Source organism: Piliocolobus tephrosceles, chromosome 7 (genome assembly GCF_002776525.5).
Source record: "Piliocolobus tephrosceles isolate RC106 chromosome 7, ASM277652v3, whole genome shotgun sequence".
Classification (NCBI taxonomy): Eukaryota; Metazoa; Chordata; class Mammalia; order Primates; family Cercopithecidae; genus Piliocolobus; species Piliocolobus tephrosceles.
Genome location: NC_045440.1, coordinates 88032839 through 88056296, shown reverse-complemented (window position 1 = coordinate 88056296; position 23458 = coordinate 88032839). Strand labels below are relative to the sequence as shown.

At 33.6% G+C, this 23458-nt stretch overlaps 1 protein-coding gene across 3 annotated transcripts in view; it reads right to left on the bottom strand.

Moving 5' to 3' along the window:
* The window catches only part of CNBD1 (cyclic nucleotide binding domain containing 1), a 565408-nt gene that overhangs the window by 210489 nt on the left and 331461 nt on the right, over positions 1–23458 (bottom strand). For all 3 annotated transcript variants that reach the window (XM_023222920.2, XM_023222919.1, XM_023222918.1), the window contains exon 5: positions 18119–18264. In XM_023222920.2, coding sequence (XP_023078688.1) covers positions 18119–18264 — 146 coding nt within the window. The remainder of the gene's footprint in view (positions 1–18118; positions 18265–23458) is intronic.

Here is a 23458-nt window from a genome sequence, read left to right as displayed (position 1 = left end):
ACAAGATGACAGCAAATATTGTTTGACTCTTTCTTGGTTGTGAACATTTTATTATATGTCAGACACTATACTACTACACATATTATAACCCTATGAATCAGGCACTATAATTGCTTCAACTTTACAACTGCGGAAACTGAAAGCAGTGAAAAATTAAACATCCTTCCCAGGCTTGATGAGCCAGTAGTGGTTGAGCCAGTATTTGAAGACAACCAGTGGCAGTTCCACATGACGATACTAGTCTTTGTAATTTAACATAGAATTCTCTCTTTCTTCCCTTCCCCTCCCCTCTCTGTCTCATTCTTGAAATACATTGCTTAGGGATATTATTTCAATTATGATAAAATAAGACTACAATGTGTTATTTAGCATGTGTCATTTTCAGTTAAAAAATATATTACAAAGTAATATATGTTCATTTAAAAAGTTTAAAATAAAAGTAAATATATGTCTGCCTATGAATGCATGTTTAAGATATAAACATTATAATACAAAAACAAGTCTAGAAAGAGATTTGGTAGTATGAGTTACTTGTTCCTAAGAGAACAACTTATGTGGCACCCTCTCATACTCTCTCTTCCTTCAGCTCTCAACCATATGAAGTACTGGCTCCCATTTTGCCTTCTGCCATGATTGTAAGTTTCCTGAGATGTTACAAATAAGTCTCTTTTTAAATAGACTTGTAAAAAAGACATTGTTAATTATTGAGCAAAATAATAGTGCTTGATTAGAACTGTAAGTATACCTTTCACTAGATGTTCTCCATAAAATAGAAGTTAATGTTTTCAGATCTTAATGACAAATGGGTTGATGGGCTATTCCTAAATAAATGACTCATTAAGAAGCAACGTTTTAATCTAGATTTCTTAAATCTAGAAACAGCTATTCCTGTTATTCATATATACCAAACATGCCATGAAGAGTAAATATCACATACCAAGCATGAAATGCTTGTCATGCACTGTGCTACATGTTCTAACACTAATTCTTCCAATAACCCAGAAAATCATACATTGTTAGTGCATATTTCAGATGAAGAAACCAAGGCTCAGAATGATAAAGTAACTCATCAAAAGTTACAAAGTACGTCAATTTCTGGAAGTTTTCATATGTATTCTAACATCTGAAGGATACACACATACATACAAACATACATACACACATAGGAGTGCTCTGTGCATGTAATTTGCATGTGCGTATTTATGTAGTTATGTGTATATATAAAATGTATATATAAATATATATGTACAAATGTATGTTAGTTTTATAGATCTTATACACCTCAATGAGAATTAAAAGAATTCTTACCATTCGATATGGTTTGGATCTGTGCCCCTGCCCATATCTTGTGTTGAATTGTAATCCCCAGTGTTGGAGATGGGGCCTTGGTGGGAAGTGACTGGATCATGGGAGTGAATCATTCATGAATGGTTTAGCACCATCCTCTCGATGCGGTTCTAGTGATAGATTTCTCATGAAATCCCGTTGTTTAAAACTCTGTGGCATCTCCCTCTTCTCTCTGTTCCTCCTGCTCTCAGCTATATAAAGTGCTGGCTCCCATTTCACCTTCTGCCATGATTGTTAGTTTCCTGAGGCCTCCCCAGAAGTTGAGCAGATGCCAGCATCATGGCTCCTATACAGACTGTGGTACCATGAGCCAATTAAACCTCTTTTCTTTATAAATCATTACCCAGTCTCAGGTATTCCTTTATAGCAGTGTGAAAATGGACTAATACAGTATTTGTAACAGAGTTCAGAAATTGACCCTCAATTATTTCCTTAAATTAACATAGTTGGTGTATTCATAAATCTATCAAAATTATTTTAGAAGAAATTTGAAAATAAAAGTTTTTTTTTTAAATTTCAGACATATATGCAGAGTGAGATGAAATTTTGGGTGACTTCTGTATAGATGTACTAGAGGATAATAAAAAAGGAAAAGGATCCTTATTCAAACAAAAAATTTAACAATATAAATGGAGTTAAAATGAAGAATTCAGAGAAAAGTATAAAATTTAGCAGAAACTGAATTTACAAAAGCTTCTCAAAATAGAATTCAAAGAATATTTGACATAAATCCCAAAATTTATAGACAAATTATTAAATACTATAAAAACTGTCTAAAAAAGATTACTATCTAGTTAAGCTCTCAAAGAACAATTAAAATATTACTAACAGAGCATAAAGTGGTATTAAATGTAGGAACTGTGAGAAAAAAGACATTTGTTAATAATGCAAGATAAATATAAGCATTCGAAATATTTAACCAGTGAGAAGAAACAAATAGCATGGATTCCTTATTCAAACATTCAAAATACATAAAATGATTTCATGTATTTTTTAAGAAAAATACAAGCATTTAAGAAAAATCAGATAACAAGGAAATAATACTGATTTCCAGCCCATTAAATAATGATTCCCAGACTCTGCAAAAGTAAAGGAATTTATCAAAATCAAGTTGGTTAGGAATAAGTTTCATAGAAGTGTTTATATACCCAGCTTCTATTACATGAAAAGTCAAAGAACTATTCTTATAAGGACTTGAGAAATCTCCTAGTGCAGGACCCCATATTTGAAAATAGCTCTTAACTATACTTTTATTAATGAACAAAAGGCATTACAAAAGAATTAAAAATACTAGGGAAAGTTTAATCATTTTGATAGTGACTTTTTGAAAAGTTAAAGGCCAATTACAAAGTTTGATTAAAGCAAGCATGATTGTGAATCTTGCTAAAGATTTCCCACTCTCTGGTACAAAGACCTTCAGCTAAAATCAGCTGTTCTAGAAGGACTTAAAAGTTTCAAGGAACTATAATTGGATGAATAAGGTCATATTGTCAGCGGCAAATCCCTCCTTGCCCTATAAAATTGAGTTTAAGTGTTATCTATCTACCAGGGAAGCCTTTTCTGACCTCAGCCCTGCCCTCATCCAGCCTAATTAACAGGCCTCATCTGCTACCTTTCTTCACAGAATTTTTGCCATGGCACTCTTTGTTTTCAGTCTCTGTCAATAGACTGTAACCTCTTGAGAGAAGAAACTCTGACTGCTCTCTGTATCTCCAGCTCACATCACAGAGCCTGGATAATTTTAGACATTTAGCAAAAACACTCGTCGAATAAATGAAAGCTTAATTAATGATTCTCTATAGTATTTCTCTCCAAAGAATGTTATAAAATATTTGAAGATCAACTATTTTTTTTTTTCCTTAGAATTCTGTCTATTGAGGAATAAGATAAAACTCTTTGATGGGGCCGGGCACGGTGGATCAAGCCTGTAATCCCAGCACTTTGGGAGGCCGAGACCGGCGGATCACAAGGTCAGGAGATCGAGACCATCCTGGCTAACACGGTGAAACCCCGTCTCTACTAAAAAATATAAAAAACTAGCCAAGCGAGGTGGCGGGCGCCTGTAGTCCCAGCTACTCAGGAGGCTGAGGCAGGAGAATGGTGTGAACCCGGGAGGCGGAGCTTGCAGTGAGCTGATATCTGGCCACTGCACTCCAGCCTGGGCGACACAGCGAGACTCCGTCTCAAAAAAAAAAAAAAAAAAGAAAAGAAAAAGAAACACTAATAAAACTCTTTGATGGTCAATTTTTTTTCTCAGGCCCTTATATGGAAGCCTAGGAAATATAGGAAAGTTATATAAATTTTAAGCCAGATGGATTAATTTATGGAATCTCTTTATAAAGTCTAAATGGTTGCAGAGATAAGATAACAAAGCAATAAATGGCCTCTTCATAGCTTTTATTATATTAAAGAACCTTTGGAAATGGGATTATTTCACATAGGTCTAATTTTTCCTCTTCTAAGGTACCAGGAGTAGTTATTTTAAGACACAAGTCTAATAACCTTGCTTAGACTAATGCAATAACTTGTAGAAGACAATATGCAAAAAAAGTGAATATTTATTTTGAGAATAAAAAAGCAAATATGTAAATATTATACAGCTAACTGGAAGGGATGTAAAGAAATTTATTTCATTCTATTTTGAGCTCAAAGCTTCTATTGAAACTGCCTTCAAATATTGATACTCTTTGTTCCAAAATAAAAACAAATACTCTTCTGGTATTGTGGAAATTACAAAGTATATAATTACAAGAAGCATCACAAGGCAAACATCCCTAAATGAGTATCTACAATGATATGAAGGTCTGAAGAAGAAATAAATTGTGCCTGATGGGAAAGATATGGAATGACTTCATGAAAAAGAAGCATTTATGATGGATCTTGAAATGTAGATACAATTTTGATTGACAGATAATGGAAGGAAAAATATTTGTATGTTAGGAAATCAAATGAACAAGACACAGAAGCAGGTAACATGGAGTACTTCATGGTCTTCAGTCAAGCTGGGAAGGTTGATAAAGAACAGTGAATTACCCGGTTTGTCAGAAGCAGAGTACAGGAAAAAGTATTTTAAAGAATTCACTTGAAAGCAGGCTAGGACATACTTAGAAGAGCACTTAAAATGGGAATTATCTTTTAAATAACCAATTACAGAGTATTCAATTAGAATAAAAGGAATACTAATTTTTAAAATGAGGTATGACTGGTTCAAAATGACTGACTAGAGACATCTCATAGACACCTTATCCACTTATAAGAACAAAAACAATGTATGAGAAAACCATACCTCAAATACATTATCCAAGAGAGAACACTGGAGTTCAACAGAAAAGTGGCAGGAAACACCAAAAATAAGGACAGAGAAAGAAAAGGGGCAGCCTGCTTGGCAGGGACAGTCAGAGCCAGTAGTGACTCTCAAATATGGGGAGAGGGTGATTTTCAACATTTGAATTACCAAAGCCTTAAAATTTATAATGCAGCAATAATGGCATTCTCATGTAACAGTGGGATGATACATTCCCTATCATTTGTAGACAAGTATCAAGAGATATTAAAATATTCCCGCATTTTTATTCATTACTTTTAACTTTAGAAATCTGTCACAAATAAATAATCCAAAATACAAGTAAAAGTTACTGTAAATATATATTCAGGACCACAGTATTCATGATAGGAAAATATGTACTACCTTTTTAAAAAGATTGATCAAGTATAAAATATCTGTATGACCAAAAAAAAAGTGGTGTTTACAGAAATATTAGCAGTTCAATTAGGTGAATGTTGAGCTTAACTTTAAAAGTTTATTCCCAAAGTTTATAGGAATTTATGATAATTAAACCTTTTTATTGCCTGTTGTTTTTTAGGATAATAATATGAATTTTTTAGACTTGTAAAATATATGACCTAGTGAATGGACATCTATTAACATACTAGTTAGTCAAAATATTAAAGAAGTATGTGAAGGTACCTAAAATATAGTTAACTCTTGTTATTCCTGTAAGTAATTGTATAAGCATGTGACTATTTTAACATTGTTTGGTTCAAAACTAATGTAGTTATGCCTGATTCCAAACAGCAAGCATGAATAATAAATATTGGACAGTTTAGAAACTGTGTTTCTTATTTAATGTAATCATGAATTTCAGTTGTTCATGGCTTATCCATCCAACTGTTTGGCTAAGCTCCAAGTAAGTATTTAGTATTGTATCACTTGCTGACCATCACTGTGTACTTAAGAGTTACTATAGGAGTATTCTGGCTATATATATGCATATATATTCTGGCTATATATACATATACATGGTCTTTAGAGATCCTATCATAGGATGTATTCATTGACTTGTGGTTAAGTTGAAGGTATAATTTGTCTTGAAGGGTATTTAAGTATTTCAAGACCATACTGATATCACTAAGACTTTACACATCTCTGTGTAATCACATCCACATGTAGAGGACCTATGTGCTGATAAGAGTCTGTTTTCATTTATGTCCCACAGTTTCTTCAAGTTCAGTCACATTCATCCTCACTTTTTACACTACTTATTGTAGTTTTCAAGTTATTCTTCCAAGATTTAAAGTACTTACTGAATTTGTGCTTTTATAGTTGAAGTAATAATGAAAATGCTTTTTGATTTATATTTATTTAAGATAGTTATCAAATGACACATGTATGTCTAAGCCTCGTGTATCATTTTGAAGTCAGATTCAAAAATATATACAGATTAATATATTTTTTATAATTTCTTCAAATATTTTACATTTACATTAAAAATTTCCAGAGAATGAAAACAGTTTCTTATTATGCATAATAATACATATTAAAATCAAAGCCTTTGAATTTTTTCAGTAAAGGATTTCATTTGTCATCTAAAAGGATTTATTTTGTGAGCATACAAAAATACAGACAATATTGTTTAAAAAGTTAATGAAATATAATGAAGATAAATATTATAGGAAAAACTGATGAAGACAAAAATAACATTAAATTACAAAATATATTGTGTGAAATTCTATATATTTGCAAGGAGGTAATACTGGATACGGGGACAATTTCAGCTCCATTTTCCTTACTTTTAAAACATTTCAATGTTTTAAAATTTATATCAAAACAATGTCGTATATATTTTAAATCAAATAGTTTTTAAAGGGAGGAAATATGATCAGTCACAGGATTTAGTAACTACAAAAAGGCTCAATAACATTGAATATATTTCTCCCAAAAGTCTACAATTTAATATAAAAATAACTAAGATTTTCACAAAACTAATTAATAGAATACACTTTACCAAGCATAATAGACTATTTCTAAGAATTTAAAAATCACTTTTACATGGGAAGATCAAAAGAATGGCACCTTGATATGTGGCCTTAGAATTCAGCATTATAATTGAATGATAATCATTAGTTTATCTGGAAGAATGCATGAACTACATCTATTTCAGATTATCATCTAGCAATAAATATATTGTTCCTGAACGAACTTTAGATCAGTACTGTGTATTAAAGGTTACATTGTTGGAAATTACTTCCAATACTAGTTAATGCATAGATTCACATATCAGCTATTTTTTGAGTAACTATTATGTCTGACCACTGCAGATTAAGTTATGTTTCAGATCAAGAGCATGTGTGTGTTAGCGTTAGCCCTGCTAGGAGCGGGGAGGAACAAATAGCTTTGGGATGTTGAAGAGGTCCCCATATGCCTGAAAAAAGTATTATGGTTCTTACAGCCCTAGGTATTCAGGTGGAAGAGCTAAGAATTTTTTACCTCTGAAAATAAATTGAAGCACCTACAACACCAAAAGAAGGTATTTTTTTCTGACTCCAAGTTGTATACCATTAAGCTTTTAAAATTTGCTATGAAAAGCCCTTCTACTAAAACAAACAAAAATCTCAGAGAGGTCTTTTAATTTTTTTTTTTAAATATCAATTCTTAAGACATATAAAGTCCAGGTGGTTTCTCCACATTTTACTGATTTTAAAATACATACCCGGATAACCAGATGAATTGGCTTTTCAAGATTTCTAGTATAAGCCAGTTAATCTTGATAATAATCTACATAAACAATAATATGAGGTTTCAAATTGTTGGTTTCTTCAGTCATTCTTTCTGATAATAAATATGAATTGTTGACTATTAAAGTCAAACCTTTGGTTCTCTCCAGTGAAAAGGTTATTTTAACTTACTTCAGACACTAACATTTAACAGTCCCTGTGGCTACTTAAAAAAAAAAAAAAAACTTGTTAAAAAATATCTACCTTAAAATACACCAACAAATTTTATGCAATCTTATTTCTTCCATGTTTGTTGTCCAGCTTAGATTTTGATTGAAGTACATAATAACTCAAAATATTTTTCTGAAATCTTCACTGTGATTCTAATATTAAGTCATACCACATTTTAATCCTAAATGTATCAATTTTACTAAATCTCCAATTTCATGGGGATAAAACTGTATCACCTTATGGGTACATAACTGAGTGACAATTTGATTCATTTTCCCATAAAATACAAGATTTTTAGCCAATACATCTTATTAGAAGTTTATTTTACATCTTCTTTTGACTTTTGTTCTATTTATAATGTGCCATATAATCACATTTTTCAATGCTCTATTTTAAGTTTTAAAATAAACACATATTTATTATTTTCCTTTGTCATTAAAAAATCATCTTAACTCTCTTATTGGTGCCACTTTTATAAAAAGAGTCTATTTTGCAGATATTTAAAAGATTGAAATTTACATTGAACATTAAATTCAGGCCAGTGCCATAAAAAGGACATATTACATCAAGAGTCATTCTACTGATAACAGATAACAGGGAGAGAATTAGCATCACCATGCAAGACTGTTCTCACAGTAGAAAAGATCATAAAAGCAATAGCCATAAGCCAGCATTTCAGCAAAGATATTTTAGATTACCCATCAAAACCTGTATCAATTAACGTCACATATTATTCTAGTGAAGGCTGTTTGATGATGCATGTTAATAAACATGGTTCCTTGACATTGTAGTTTAATTTTATTCATTGAAAAATGTAATTCATGGAAAAGGGTAAAATAAAGCTAAAAGTTGGCTTCAGAAGACCCAGACTCAAAAGGCTTGGTTCTACCCCTTCACTAGTGTACAGCTAGTAAGATTTTGAAACTCAGAGTCCTCAAACATAAGAAAGGGACAGTGAGCTCTGTCCTGCACAGCTGAGAGGATTGTCTATGAAAGGATTAATGGTAGTAAAAGGAATGTACACATCATAAAATACTGTTACTCTAATATAAGAGATTATAGAAAATCTATAAGAAATAAATTTCTTTCTCATATGACAGAATTCCACACAGTGTATTATGCAAAGGTGCTTTCTGAAGGGAGTGGGAAAACACAGGTAAATCATATTTCTGAAGTTGTTTAGTGTACATGTATGATATATTCAACGGTGGCATACTGATGTCTCTGATATGCTAATTTTTCATTTTATTTAACTTTGTTTAAATCATTTCACGAAAAGGTTTGTCTCAGCTAACCCACTGCTAGTGGATTTTTAAAATAACTTTTGTATTTCTCTTTTCATACTAAACAAATTTATTAAAAGAAATTGACTTCAGTCACAGAGATCTCTAGGAGCTGGCTTGCATTAGTGGTGTCCATTGGTCTCCAATTGAGTTTTTGAAAGCATTTTTAAAAATAGCTTACATAAGAGAATATTTTCAGCTATTGCAGGAACAATTAACAGCTCATGAAGTACAATGAAGTACATAATGCAATGCACATAAACCATGAAAACACTATATTAAGTGAAAGAACTCAACACAAAAGGTCACATATGGTATGATTCCATTCATACAAAATGTTCAGAATAAATAAAACCATAGAAACAGAGAACAGGCTAGTGGCTACCAGGGTCTAGGGGAATGGTGAGTGATTGCTTAATAGGCAAGGGGTTCTGTTTTGGGATGGTAGAAATTTGGGGGAACTGGATGCTGTGATGGTTCCAAAATATTTTGAATGTGTTAAATGTCACTGAATTGTACACTCTAAAAGATTAACATTATATGAATTTTATAATTTTTAAAAAGGCTTATTAAGATGCAATTCAATGAAATTCACCCTTTTAAAATGCACAATTCTGTTGATTTTTCATATATGTAAAGATATGTTGAATCTCATCACAATCTAATGTTAGAATATTTTTATCATTCCCAAAAGAAACTCTTACACATCAGCAATAATGTCCCTTACCCCATGTCCCAAAGGTGGCAACCATTATGTTACTTGATGTCCGGATGAATTGGCCTATTCTGGAGATTTCATATAAAAGCAATCATAAACATGTGGCCTTTTGTGACTGGCTTCTTTTATTTATCATAATGGTTTCAAGGTTTACACAAATTGTGGCATGTATCAGTACTTCATCACTTTTTTCACCAAAAACTTTTCTATTATAATGATATGTACATGCTTTTTAAAAGTTCCTTCACTCACTGATGGAAATTCGGTCTTTTTCCACATTATGGCAACTGTGAATAATACTGCTATAAACATTTGTATATAAGTTTTGCATTAATGCATATTTTCATTTCTTAGGTGTGTATTTAGGAGTGGAATTCTGGGGTAATATGGTTTAACTGTGTCCTCACCCAAATCTCATCTTAAATTGTAGCTCCCATAATTCCCACATGTTGTAGGAGGGACCTGGTGGGAGACAACTGAATCATGGGGGCAGTTTCCCCTATACTGTTCATGGGGTAGTAAGTCTCTCAAGAGCTGATGGTTTTAGAAAGGGTTTCCACTTTCTCTTGGCTCTCATTCTCTCTTGCCCGCTGTCATGTATGATGTGTCTTGCTTCCCCTTTGCCCTCTGCCATGATTGTGAGGCCTCCCTAGTCACATGGAACTGTAAGTTTATTAAATCTCTTTCTTTTATAAATTACCCAGTCTCAGTCATGTCTTTATTAGCAGCTTGAAAACAGACTAATAAGGTAAATTGATACCGGTAGAGTGAGGTGCTGCTGTAAAGATACCCAAAAATGTGGAAACGATTTTGAAACTGGGTAACAGGCAGAGGTTGGAACAGTTTGGAGGGCTCAGAAGAAGATAGGAAAATGTGGAAAAGTTTGGAACTTCCTAGAGACTAGTTGAATGGCTTTGACCAAAATGCTGAGAGTGATATGGACAGTAAAATCCAGGCTAAGGTGGTCTCAGATGGAGATAAAGAACTTGTTGGGAACTGGAGAAAAGGTGACTGTTGATATGTTTTAGCAAAGAGACTGGTAGCATTTTGCCCCTGCCCTAGAGGACTGTGGAACTTTGAACTTGAGGAAGATGATTTAGGGTATCAGCAAAGCATTCAAGAGGTGACTTGGGTGCTGTTAAAAGCATTCAGTTTTAAAAGGAAAACAGCATAAGAATTCAAAAAATTTGCAGCCTGATGATGTGATGGGAAAGAACAACTGCAGACACTCAGCACTAGCTCATGAAAGTAGCTGGGAGTGAGGCTGTATCCTGCAAAGCCACAAGAGTGGAGCCACCCAAGATATGGGAACCCACCTCTCGTATCAGTGTGACCTGGATGTGAGACATGGAGTTAAAGGAGATCATTTTGAAGCTTTTAGATTTGACTGCCCAGCTGTATTTTGGACTTGCATGGGGCTTTAGCCCCTTGGTTTTGGCCAATTTCTCCCACTTGGAACAGCTGTATTTACCCAATGCCTGTACCCTAATTGTATCTAGTAAGTAAGGAATTTGCTTTTGATTTTACAGGCTCACAGGTGGATGGGACTTGCCTTGTCTCAGATTAGACTTTGGACTGTGGACTTTTGAGTTAATGCTAAAATGAATTAAGACTTTGGGAGATAGTTGAGAAGACATTATTGGTTTTGAAAAGTGAGGACATGAGATTTGGGAGGGGCCAGAAGTGAAATGGTTTGGCTGTGTCCCCACCTAAATCACATCTTGAATTGTAGCTCCCATAATTCCCATGTGTTGTAGGAGGGACCCAGTGTGAGATAATTGAATCATGGGGCAGTTTCCTCCATACTGTTGTCATGGTAGTGAATAAGTCTCATGAGATCTGATGGTTTCATAAGGGGTTTCCCCTTTCACTTGGCTCTCATTCTGTCTTGTCTGCCACCATGTAAGACGTGTCTTGCTTCCCCTTCACCCGCCGCCATGATTTTGAGGCTTCCCTGACCATGTGGAACTGTGAGTCCATTAAACTTCTTTCTTTTATAAATTATCCAGTCTCAGGTATGTCTTTATTAGCAATGTGAGAACGAACTAATACACCAGGCAAATGTAACATTATGGTTAATATTTGAGGAACTGCCAAACTGTTTCACAAAGTGGCTTCATCTTACAGTCCCAAGAGAAATGTATGAGTTACAACTTCCCTACATCCATATCAACACTTAATACTTTCTTTTATATGTTAATCATGATAGTGGGGATGGATTAGTATGCCATTGTGGTTTTTATTTGGAATTGCTTAATGACAATAACATTGGACATTTTCACGTGCTTATTTGCTATATCTTCTCTGAAAATGTATCTATTCAGCTAATATACTCATTTTTAAATTTGGTTAATTGTCTTCTTGTTATTGAGGTTTACAAGTTCTTCACATTCTGGACATGAGACCCTAGATATATGATTTGCAACTACTGTGTTCCATTTCAAGGGCTGCATTTTTACCTTATTGATTCTATTCTTTGAAGCTCAAAATATTTTAATTTTTTAAGGTCCAAGTTATTCAATTTTTTCTTTGTGTCTTGTACTGTCAGTGTTATGTGTAAAAATGCATGGCTTAACCTGTGATTATGAAGATTCTTAAGTTTTCTTCTAAAAGTTTTATAGTTTTAATTATTACATTTATATCCTCAATTCACATTTGGTAAATATTTGTGTATGGTGTAAATAAATAAGTGTGTAAGGTCTACCTTCATTATCTAGCATCTTAGTTCTCCAAGCATAATTTGTTGAAAAGAGTTTTCCTTCCACCACTGAATTGTCTTGGCAACTTTGTCTAAAACCAATAGACTATTGAGTTAAAACATTATTTCTGGACTCAGTCTGTTCCACTGATCTATCTCTCTCTATATATATCTATGCCAATATCACACTGTTATGTTACTATAGGTTTGTAGTAGTTTTGAAATAGAGAAGTGTGAGTCCTTCAACTTTATCATTTGTTTTCAAAAAAGTTTTGACTGTTTTGCATCCCCTAAATTTCTATATGAATTTTAAGATCAGTTTATTAATTTCTGCAAAAAGAAGCAATTGGTATTTTGTTAGGGATTATGTTGAATCTATAGATCAATATAAATAGTATTGTTATCTTATCAATATTAATTAGTAGATCTATGAACATTGAATTACTTTCTATTTATTTACTAATTTATTTCAACGTTTTATAGTTTTCAATGTACAAGTCTTGCACTTCATTTGTAAAATTTATTCCTAAGCAAGTTATATTTTTGATGTTATTGGCAAATTGAATTGAATTTCTTAATTTCATTTTTATAAATTAACTTTTATTCTTAACTGTTCAATACTTGTGCTATAAATTCTCCTTTAAATATTTGACAGACTTCATTATGAATCCATGTGGGTCAGGGATTTTCTTTGTGAGAATATTTTAAATTACCAATTTAATACGTTATTTTAGTTATCCTTCAAGTTATCCTTCTTTTGAGTCAACTATGATAGTTTGTATCTCAACTTGTTCATTATATCTAAGTTATGAGTTTCTATAATACAGCATGTGTTAGGTCATTTATGCATTGCTATAAAGAAACACATGATACTGGGTCATTTGTAAAGAAAAGATGTTTAATTGGCCATGGCTCTGCAGGCTGCATGAGCATGGTGGGTGCTGGCATCTTCTCAGCTTCAGGGGAAGCCTCAAGGAGCTTTTACTCATAGTAGAAGGTAAAATGGAAGCAGACGCATCATATGGAGAGAGAAGGAGCAGGAGAGAGAATAAGGGAGGGTGTCATACACATTTAAACAACCAGATCTTGTGAGAATTCACTCACTATCATGAGGACAGTACCAAGTTACAAGGGATCCACCCCCAAGAACCAGAAACCAATTATATCTCAACATGAGATTTGGAGGGGATGTCCAAATTATATCATTCTGTCCCTGGCCCCCAAATCTCATATCCTTCTCACACTCCAAAATACAATTATCCCATCTCAACAATTCCCAAAAGTATTAACTTGCTCCAGCATTAACTCAAAAGTCCCAAGTCCAAGGTCTTATCTGAGTTTGAATCCATATTCCTCCCACGTATGAGCCTATAAAATCAAAACATACTATTTACTTCCAAGATACAATGGGGAAAAGGCATGGGAAAAAGGCATTGGAAAAACATTCCCATTCCAAAAGGGAGAAATTGACCAAAAGAAAGAGGCTACAGGCCTCAAGCAAATCTGAAGTCTAGCAAGGTTGTTAGAAATAGCCAGGCCATATCTTGATAACTTTGTTGCTTAGAAATTTCTTCTACAGATACTGTAAGTCATCACTTATAAATTCAAACACCATTTATCTCCAACACCATTTATTAAAGAGACTGTCCTTTCTCCACTGAGTGTTTTTAGCACCTTTGTCAAAAATCAAGCAAAGTGGGAACAGCGCATTTATAAAACCATCAGATCCTATGAGAACTCACTCAGTATCATGAGAACTGCATGGGGGTGACTACCCTCATGATTCAGCTACCTCCACCTGGTTTCTCCCTGAGCATGTGGGTTTTGGGGGGATTATGGGTAATATAATTCAAGATAAGATTTGGATGGGGATACAAAGCCTTACCATATCAACATATTTGTTTTTATGCCATTGCCTTGTGTTTTTATTATAATCACTTTTCAATGTATTTTGAAATCAGAGAGTGTGATGCCTCTAGCTTTGTTCTTTTTGCTCAAAATTGTTTTGGCGCCTGTAATCCCAGCACTTTGGGAGGCCGAGACAGGCGGATCACGAGGTCAGGAGATCGAGACCATCCTGGCTAACACGGTGAAACCCCGTCTCTACTAAAAATACAAAAAACTAGCCGGGCAAAGTGGTGGGCGCCTGTAGTCCCAGCTACTCGGGAGGCTGAGGCAGGAGAATGGCATAAACCCGGGAGGCGGAGCTTGCAGTGAGCTGAGATCCGGCCACTGCGCTCCAGCCTGGGCGACAGAGCAAGACTCCATCTCAAAAAAAAAAAAAAAAAAAAAAAAATTGTTTTGGCCATTTGGGTTCTTTTGTGGTTCCATATGAATTTAAGAATTGTTTTTCTATTTCTGTGAAAAATGTCATGGAATTTTGATAGGGAATGCATTGAATCTATAGATTGCTTTGACTAGTATGAGCATTTTAACAATATTAATTTTTTCAACCCATGAGCATAGAAAGCACAGCTTTCTATTTATTACTATTTTTCTCAATTTCTTTTATCAATATTTTCTACTTTACAGTGTGCAGGTCTTTCACTTCCTTGGTTAGATTTTTTGTTGTTATTGGTAAATGGAATTGTTTGCTTATTTTCCTCTTTGAATATTTTATTAGTAGAGAAACACTACTAATTTTTGTATGTTGATTTTGTATCCTGCAATTTTACTGAATTCATTTATCTTGTCTGCCTTTAGTGTCAGGGTAATGCTGGCTTCATAAAATTAGTCTGGGAGTATACCCTCCTATTCAATTTTTGGAAGAATGTAAGAATAATTGATTGTAAAATGTAAAAGAATGTAAAAATAATTCTTTTTAAAATGTTTGGTAAAATTCAGCAGTGAAGCCTTCCTTTCCTGGGTTTCTCTTGGATCTCCTTTTTCTCTTGATTTATACTAAATCTCAGCTAAAGATTTTATTTCTTTTATTATAAGAATAAATTATTTGAATTATGGTTAATTTATGTCTAGAAAAGATGCCCACTACATATTTCATGAGATTTAGCTACCATATTTTTAGTTGTTAAATAAAATACAAACCACAACAGAAAACAAAATATATGCAGGTTAAAGAAATGTTAGAAGTTTAGTAATATAAAAATATTTTCAGCATTAAAAATAAATATAAAATTTAATGAAAATGAGGATTTATGGAGTTTTTCAGATACAACCTCACAAAAGTGGGTTCAGAATGAAATAAAATGAAAGAAATAGAAGAGAAATAATACTGTAAGACAAAGGACTACACAAAGAAAACAGTAAAGGTGACATAGATATAAAAGAGAAAAACATATTTTATAGAAATGTGTTTTAATATTAACATAAAGCTAGATAATAAAAATTTGATCTGGGATATTGTTACAGGTTGTAACTAAACAGGCAGTTCTTTTAGTTTTCATGAGCTTTAGGTTATCAATAATAAAAATGCCCCTAGTTCAGGCCATAAAAATGTAATCTAATGAAAAATTCTTCCATTTGACTTCAGTGAACTGTATCTACCTACACATGTATATGGAGAGATGACTAAATGTAAAATATATTACATACAGTAATTTTAATATATGTACTCATATATAGTAATATTAATATAGTCAGTAAATAATAATACAGTAATCATATTTTTATAGCATTTTAACTTAGAGATACATAAGGTGTTTTATTTACTACTTAGAAGTATAATATTGTTTTCCTGTTACTGTTTGATTGTTTATAAAAACTGAATGAGCAAGAGGTTTAGTGAATAATGGTAAGTTTAGGGAGCTTTCTTAATGAGGCTTTAAGAACTAGTGGCCAGAAAAAAGACCAGAAGGTACAAACAGCTGTGTGGAATTGCACCAGAGAAATGGAAGCCCCAGTAGCAGATTGAAAGTCAGCAGCCTGGTGATGAGGGGCTACTAGAGGGAATAGTTTAAATAACAGCAGAGGGAGGGAAACACATACATGAATAAAGAAAAAGGAGAGAGACAGACACCTAGTTGGGCCTTTTTATTAAATTGGATGAACAACGAAATCTACAAAGTTCAGATATTTAATGAGTTGACTTCTTTGGTAGTGAAACAGATCTGAGCTGTCAGAACTAAATGCTTTAAAAACTTGAGAGGGATTTTGACACAGGTAGGTGTAAACACAGAGACTCCTAATTTTTAAGTGTTGAAAGTACACCCTATTGAAATGCAAGTTGGAATGCCTGACACTTGTGAAAGATTGAAAATTCATATTTTAATCATCAATCACCTGAGTTAAGGTGCCATCAGAATTAAACGTTTGTTTCTAATTTTAATTTTAGAAAATGTTTGAAAAAAATGTATAATTACAAATATTAACAAATGAACATTTACTGTGAGAGAATAAAACGAACTCAAATATATGTAGGAGAAAGTTAATTTTAGCCCTTTATCACCCCTCAGTTTCACTCCCCTCTACTAAGGCAACAATTTTAAAAAATATGTACTTTTGGAATGTCCTTCTGGACCCACTTGTATAGTTTAAAAAGATATATGTGTGTGTGTGTGTGTGTGTGTGTGTGTGTGTGTGTATAAATTTAGACTTTTTCTTAAATGTGTTATTAATATAATTTGCAATTCTATTTACTGTCTTTAATGTTTCTATAACAATATATATAAATCTAGCTCATTCTTTTTAATCACTGTTTAGAATTCTATAGAATAGATATATCAAAATATGTGTAGCCAATCTTCTATTCAAGGACATTTAGGTTGTTCCCATACTTTTTACCATTATAAATATGTTTTCAGTGATTTATAAAACAAATTAATTTTTAATTACTATCCTCAATCTAATGGCAAAGTGATGTTGAATGTCCTTTATTTCCTTTCAAAATTATTTTATCCCCTTTAAAATTCCTTTGATTTATTTTTCATTGCTTGATCACAGATTAAATAGAACTAATTATGAGGGAAGATCATTGAGGGAAAATGCTGGAAATACGTAAATTATTTCAATAGACATATATTCTTTAAAATTCCAGTTAGGTTTTAAACGTCATGATCTTGATAAACCAGTTTGTACTAACAGTGACATAATACACAGAGAACAAGTTTAGAATTGGTTGAAGTGTGTTTGAAACTCGATTCTAAGCAAGAATATTCTGTGTGATATTTGTGTTGTGCCTCAGGGGTCCTCATCTGTGGAGAATAATAATAGCAATATCTTCCTTCATTTGCTTTTCTGAGGAACAAAAAGGGATGCTTCTGACACAAAGAATGTATTAAATTATATGCCTACCCCCATAATGAAAATATAACAAGTCTATTAATATATCCACTAAGTCCTTCGTGAAGGAACCAAAAACTAAAATTGGGAAATGAAAATCTATCCAGAGAGGCTTTTTTCCCTATATCTGGATTAGTACCTGACTCAGTCAAATAATCATGTTGACCGTCTGCTGTCTCACCTATGAAAATCAACACTATATTGTTACTAAATGTGTATCTCAGATATTGGTTCCAAAAGTGTGGTCCCTGCACTGGTGGCATTACCTGAGGTATTATAAATGAAATTGAGGCCTCATCCTATACCTACTGAACCAGAAATTCTGATGTTTAAACCTAACAATATGGGTCTCAATGTGATCACTGAGTAATTCTGAGTCATGCTCCAGGCAGGGAAACACTATTGTATATCTTAAACTCTAAGTACTAAAATGTGAGATGTTATTCATTTCACTACTTATAAACTTACAAATGAAATACATCCAAATAGTATATTTTTACCACATCAACTGAAATTGTCAAGTGAAATTTTAAGCATAATAATGATAAAGAACTCAAAATAGTGGCCTGCATTTTAGCTCGCCAAATTTTTCCCACATTAGTCTATTACCTGTGCTGCCTTTTAACCAGGTTTCGGAAAAGACGGTCTTACTAAGTGTTTTCAGATGCTTATCATTTAGTTGAGAGGTTAAATTTGGAATTGTTTTCAGGAACTTCCACACAGTTTTATGTTCATATGGCGTCCTGTGAATTGGCCTCAAAAAAAAAAAAAAAAAAAAAAAAAAAAAAATTATAAATTCAGAGAGTATGGCATAAATACAAAGAAACAAATAGATCCTTAATTTTTAAGTTTCCAAATTTGTATTTTCTTTGTAGTTAGGGTTTTTTTTAAAAAGAACTGTGATGCTATTATATTTTGTTTTACTAATCAACTTTAGGATTTGTTACCCTTCCAACATTAAGATGCACTTTCACAATACTTTAAACTTTAGGAAATTACACAATGCCTTTATCATTCTTTTTTTTTTTGAGACGGAGTCTCGCTCTGTCGCCCAGGCTGGAGTGCAGTGGTGCGATCTCGGCTCACTGCAAGCTCCGCCTCCCGGGTTTACGCCATTCTCCTGCCTCAGCCTCCCGTGTAGCTGGGACTACAGGCTCCCGCCACCTCGCCCGGCTAGTTTTTTGTATTTTTTGGTAGAGACGGGGTTTCACCGTGTAGGCCAGGATGGGGTCGATCTCCTGACCTCGTGATCCACCCGTCTCGGCCTCCCAAAGTGCTGGGATTACAGGTTTGAGCCACCGCGCCCGGCCCATATCATTCTTTTTAAAAAGAAAACTCAGTACTCCAATTGTAAAGTTGCATCTCTTATCAGTAGTTATTATAATAATAATAAAGACCTCCTTCAGATATTAAAAAGATTAATGTTGTTTCCACTGTTTATTGTTAATTCTTTTAAGTACTATTAAAGTTAGATCAAATGGAAATATACTTTAACACTACAGGGGATAAATTGTAAGTGAAAAGATACATATGTACTTTTAAATGAAACATGATTATCATATAATACATGGTATTTATTATTTATTTTTAATCATTAAAACTCTTTAATAAATGTAACACTAAATCAGGATATAAAATTTCTATCAATCTAATGTCTCAAAGGACTAACCTAGCTGTCATAAATACCATTTCAAAATACTCAGCAGTTAGCCGGGCACAGTGGCTCACGCCTGTAATCCTAGCACTTTGGGAGGCCGAGGCAGGTGGATCAAGAGGTCAGGAGATCAAGACCACCCTGGCCAACATGGTGAAGCCCTGTCTCTACTAAAAATACCAAAATACAAAATACTCAGCAGTTTTCAAGCAAATTTTTAAAAATTCATGTGAAAAATCAATTTAGCATCATAAAGGGAATTTCAGATACCCATACCACACATATGGGTTTGACAGTAATAGTCCCAGTTTAGATATGACATAGTGTTGGCCCATCTGGTATCCATGTGTATGCATACAGGTTTATGTCTGTGTCTGTTTATTTAATGATATAAATTGTGCTTTTTGTTTTGGGTTGTAGCAAAAAAAAGTTTAAAGATACTAGCTTAGTATACAGTCTTGAGAAACAGTTTTGAGAAAACTGGCTCCCTACATAATGTCATTTACAAATTTGTTCTTCAGATGCAATAACAAATAATTCGTATTAGAAATGGCATGATATCATAACCAAAACCTAAAATACGTGCCATTGACTTAGCAGCCAAACAGGGCGTGGCAAGGAAATACTATCACAGGCTATAAAGATAGCAGGTTTTCTTTTTTTGGTTATTTTAGTGGTAATACATTAGTTGCCTGCAATAATTTATAAGGCAGATCAAGTGCCTAGAAAACTTGCTACTTCATAGAAAGTAGCTGGAAAGAGCCAGAACATTATTGTGTTTTGTTTGCTTAGTGCTGCTTGTTTGTAGCAATATATTATTAACTGATTCAAGTTGATCAGTTTTCAAGTATAAAAGAAAGGGGATAGAGAGGCTCTAGAAAAGTGGGACATGGTTATAAAAAGCCCAGTACTTCCTTATCCCATGTAGCAAGAAAGGACTTGAAAGTCTTCTCAGTAAATAGAGGCACTTAACCCTATGGCAAAGGTCTGATGAAAAGTTTGGCCTCCCCATCCAAGCCTACTTTTTTAGAAGACCTTAAAGTAGCCTCCATTAAGAGAGAGATGGGCACAAGGAATAAGCACAGAAATAATAAACGACTTAAAAACAATGTCTACAACAAAACCTTGGCTTTGGTTGCTGCCTCATTGAAGATACTGAAAACAAATAGATAAAAATTCTGTTATGTTTTTGAAGCATCTATACCACTGAAGTACCTAATATTATGCTCTAAAAACAGTTTTCGCTTATTGAACTCTCAAGCCAAAAGAAATTGTGCCACACTCCTCACCCTTCAAAGGGAACATAATCTCCAGTGTTCTTACATTTGTCCGCCAGGTCAAAAGATAAGACAAAACCTCCCAGATAGTGGAGCCAGGTGTTCCTCCCAAAAAACAGATCTAAGATCTAATTTTTAAAACTTCCAGTACTGTTAGGGTGGAGGTTTTTTTAATAATACTAGCCCAGCAAAACAGCAATGTTGCTCTGAATCAATGGTTATAATTTTTCCATTTCGTCCTTTTTTCTTAGTGTGAGTTTTCATTGTAATAGCCTACTCCTGGCTCTGCTATTGTGTATCGTGTAAGAGGATAGCAACAAATAACCATATTTCTGCTGTTTATGTTAGCAGACCAGAAATATACATACTCATTCTTGATGGGGAGGAGGGTATATCCTCTAAAATTCTGGACTTTGAAATGCATAACTAGTGAAACTTTCTATTTTTTCTGTTGGTGAAAGAGTTAATATGTGTGTTGAAAAAGGGTATGCATAGTAGTTGGTAACTAGAAAGAGGCAGACTACAGAAGAGATGCTAGCTGTTCAAAAATGGGTTCCTTCTATCTCTAGTTACACAGCAAGAATGCACTTCAAAATCATTCTGTTGTCACCATGTGACTGAATTCTAGCCAATGGGAAGTGAACTGACACAGAGATGAAGTGCAGCATATCAAATGGCCAAATTTTGTAAATATTTCATTTAAATCTGAAAGAATGTGTATGTGCATTTGTTGGGTACAGAAATCATTTGTTTGTGTAAGAGTGTATATATATAAACACATATATGATAAAAATGTATAATAGTATATATGTACATCAGATATATTCATAATATATATATGCATGGATACATGTGTATTTGTGTCTATGTATATATCTAAACAAGTGCTAACAAATGTATAACACTGTGTCTGATATTTCTTTCTGTAGATAAAATATATTATATCAGTATACTTCCTTTACCAAGCATATTCCCATTCAACAAATAGAAAAACTCATGCATAGAACTGTTAAATAACTTGCTCAAGATCTCATATCTAGTCAGTGACAGAACTAAGTGGCAGGGTTCAGTTTGGCCTTGAATTGTATGTTCGAGAGTTTCAGCCCATGGTCAAAAATTTTTTGTGATTTTTCAGGTACAACCACAAGCCATTATAAAGGCTTTAGCTGGCAGGCCTCCTGAGGGAAAGCTGCCCTCCCCACACCAGATTGGTTACAGGGCCAGTGCACTGCAGTCTCTGAAGGGAGTTGCATTCAAGAACTCGGCTCCCTGGCCAGCCATGCTCTCATGCTCATCTGCATTCCTAGTCCAGGCCCTCCATTTGGAATTATTCTTGATGGAGGATCTTGAAGACACTTTTCTGCATTCGGACTCATTCAGCACTCAGGCATTTTCCACTTCTAACCTTTCCCCAGACCTCACCCCAACCCCCAGGTCTATAAAACTGCAAAAGTCTTTGCTCAGAGCTCCCTCAACAGTGAGATAGCCATTACGTTAGTAATAATCTACCTGACCCGTAATTGGTGCATACGCTCACGGGGCACAGTGGATTTAACTTGAGGTCAGTGCTACCTCCAGTTTGAGATTCTTGCTTCTTCCTTCACAGTTAGTGATTAAACACTTGACTATTACTTGCATTTGGGCTTGTTGTTTTATCAGCTATTCTGATACTTGCTATTCCACATTCTCTCTCTCCAGCTCTTCTGAGTTCCTGAAAATGTTTTTAACCACGATCTACATTATAACTTATTACTGGTTATTATTCTAATCTTCTGTATCTTTCCTTGTATTGTATGTTTTCTACCAATTTGGTCTACATATTTCTGAGGTATTTGGTTTAATACTGCAATTATGGATTTATCTGTTGCTCCCCAGAATTCAGTCACTGTGTTAATATATTTTAAACTGATGTTATTTGATGAAAACAATCATTGCTTTTACCAGTACATAAAGTCTGTCTTTATTCCTTTTGAAATTTTTCCTTCAATTTTATCTTGTCAGCTACTGGGTTTGCATATTCCAGCTTCTCTTGGCCTATATATTTGCCTACATATATTTGTTATTTCATTTTCAAGATGACGTATATTTTGGATTTTAAATGCTGAACTTCTATCAAACAATGTTGGATATCTGTTACCAATATTAAGTTTTTTCCCCTTCTCTATTAAAAATACAAAAACTAGCTAAGTGTGGTGGCAGGCTCCTGTAAACCCAGCTATTCAGGAGGCTGAGACAGGAGAATGGCTTGAACCCCAGAGACAGAGGTTGCTGTGAGTCGAGATTGCGTCACTGCCTTCCAGCCTGGGCAACAGAATGAGACGCCATCTCAAAAAATAAATAAATAATTTTTTTTAAAATTAAATTTTTCAATCTCTGGACATATCTTTTCATTTACTTAGACCATCTTTACCTTCAACAATGTTTTATTAGTGTACAAGTCTTGCACGTTTTTTCTTAAATTCGTTTCTAAGTATTTTAGGTCTTTGAGGGTATTCTAAATGGTTTTGTTTTCTACATTTCATTTTTGGATTTTTCATTGATGGTGTGTAGATTTGGTATTTGTATATTGATATTGTATCCTGAAACATTGCTGAATGTGTTTATTATTTAAATTGAATCCACTAGATTCCTTTGGATTTTCTATATGCAAGATCATATCATTTGCAAACAGAGATAGTTTTAGTTTTCTTTTCCAATCTGATGACTTTTATTTCTTTCTCATGAATGACTATCTTAACTAGAATGTTCACTATAATGTTATATAAAAGTGGCCAGAGTAGATATCTTTGTCTTTTCCTGATATTCGAGAGAAATCATTCAGTCTTTCTTCAGGTTAGCTGTGAGTTTTCCACTGATGCTGTTTATTAGATTAAGGAAGTTCTCTTCTGTTCTTATTATGTTGAGTACTTTTTTTCATCATGAATGGGTGTTGGATTTTGTCAATTTTTTCATGTTAATAAAGAAAATCATGGGTTTTTTTTTTTTTTTTTTTTTTTTTTTTTTTTTTTTTTTTTTTTT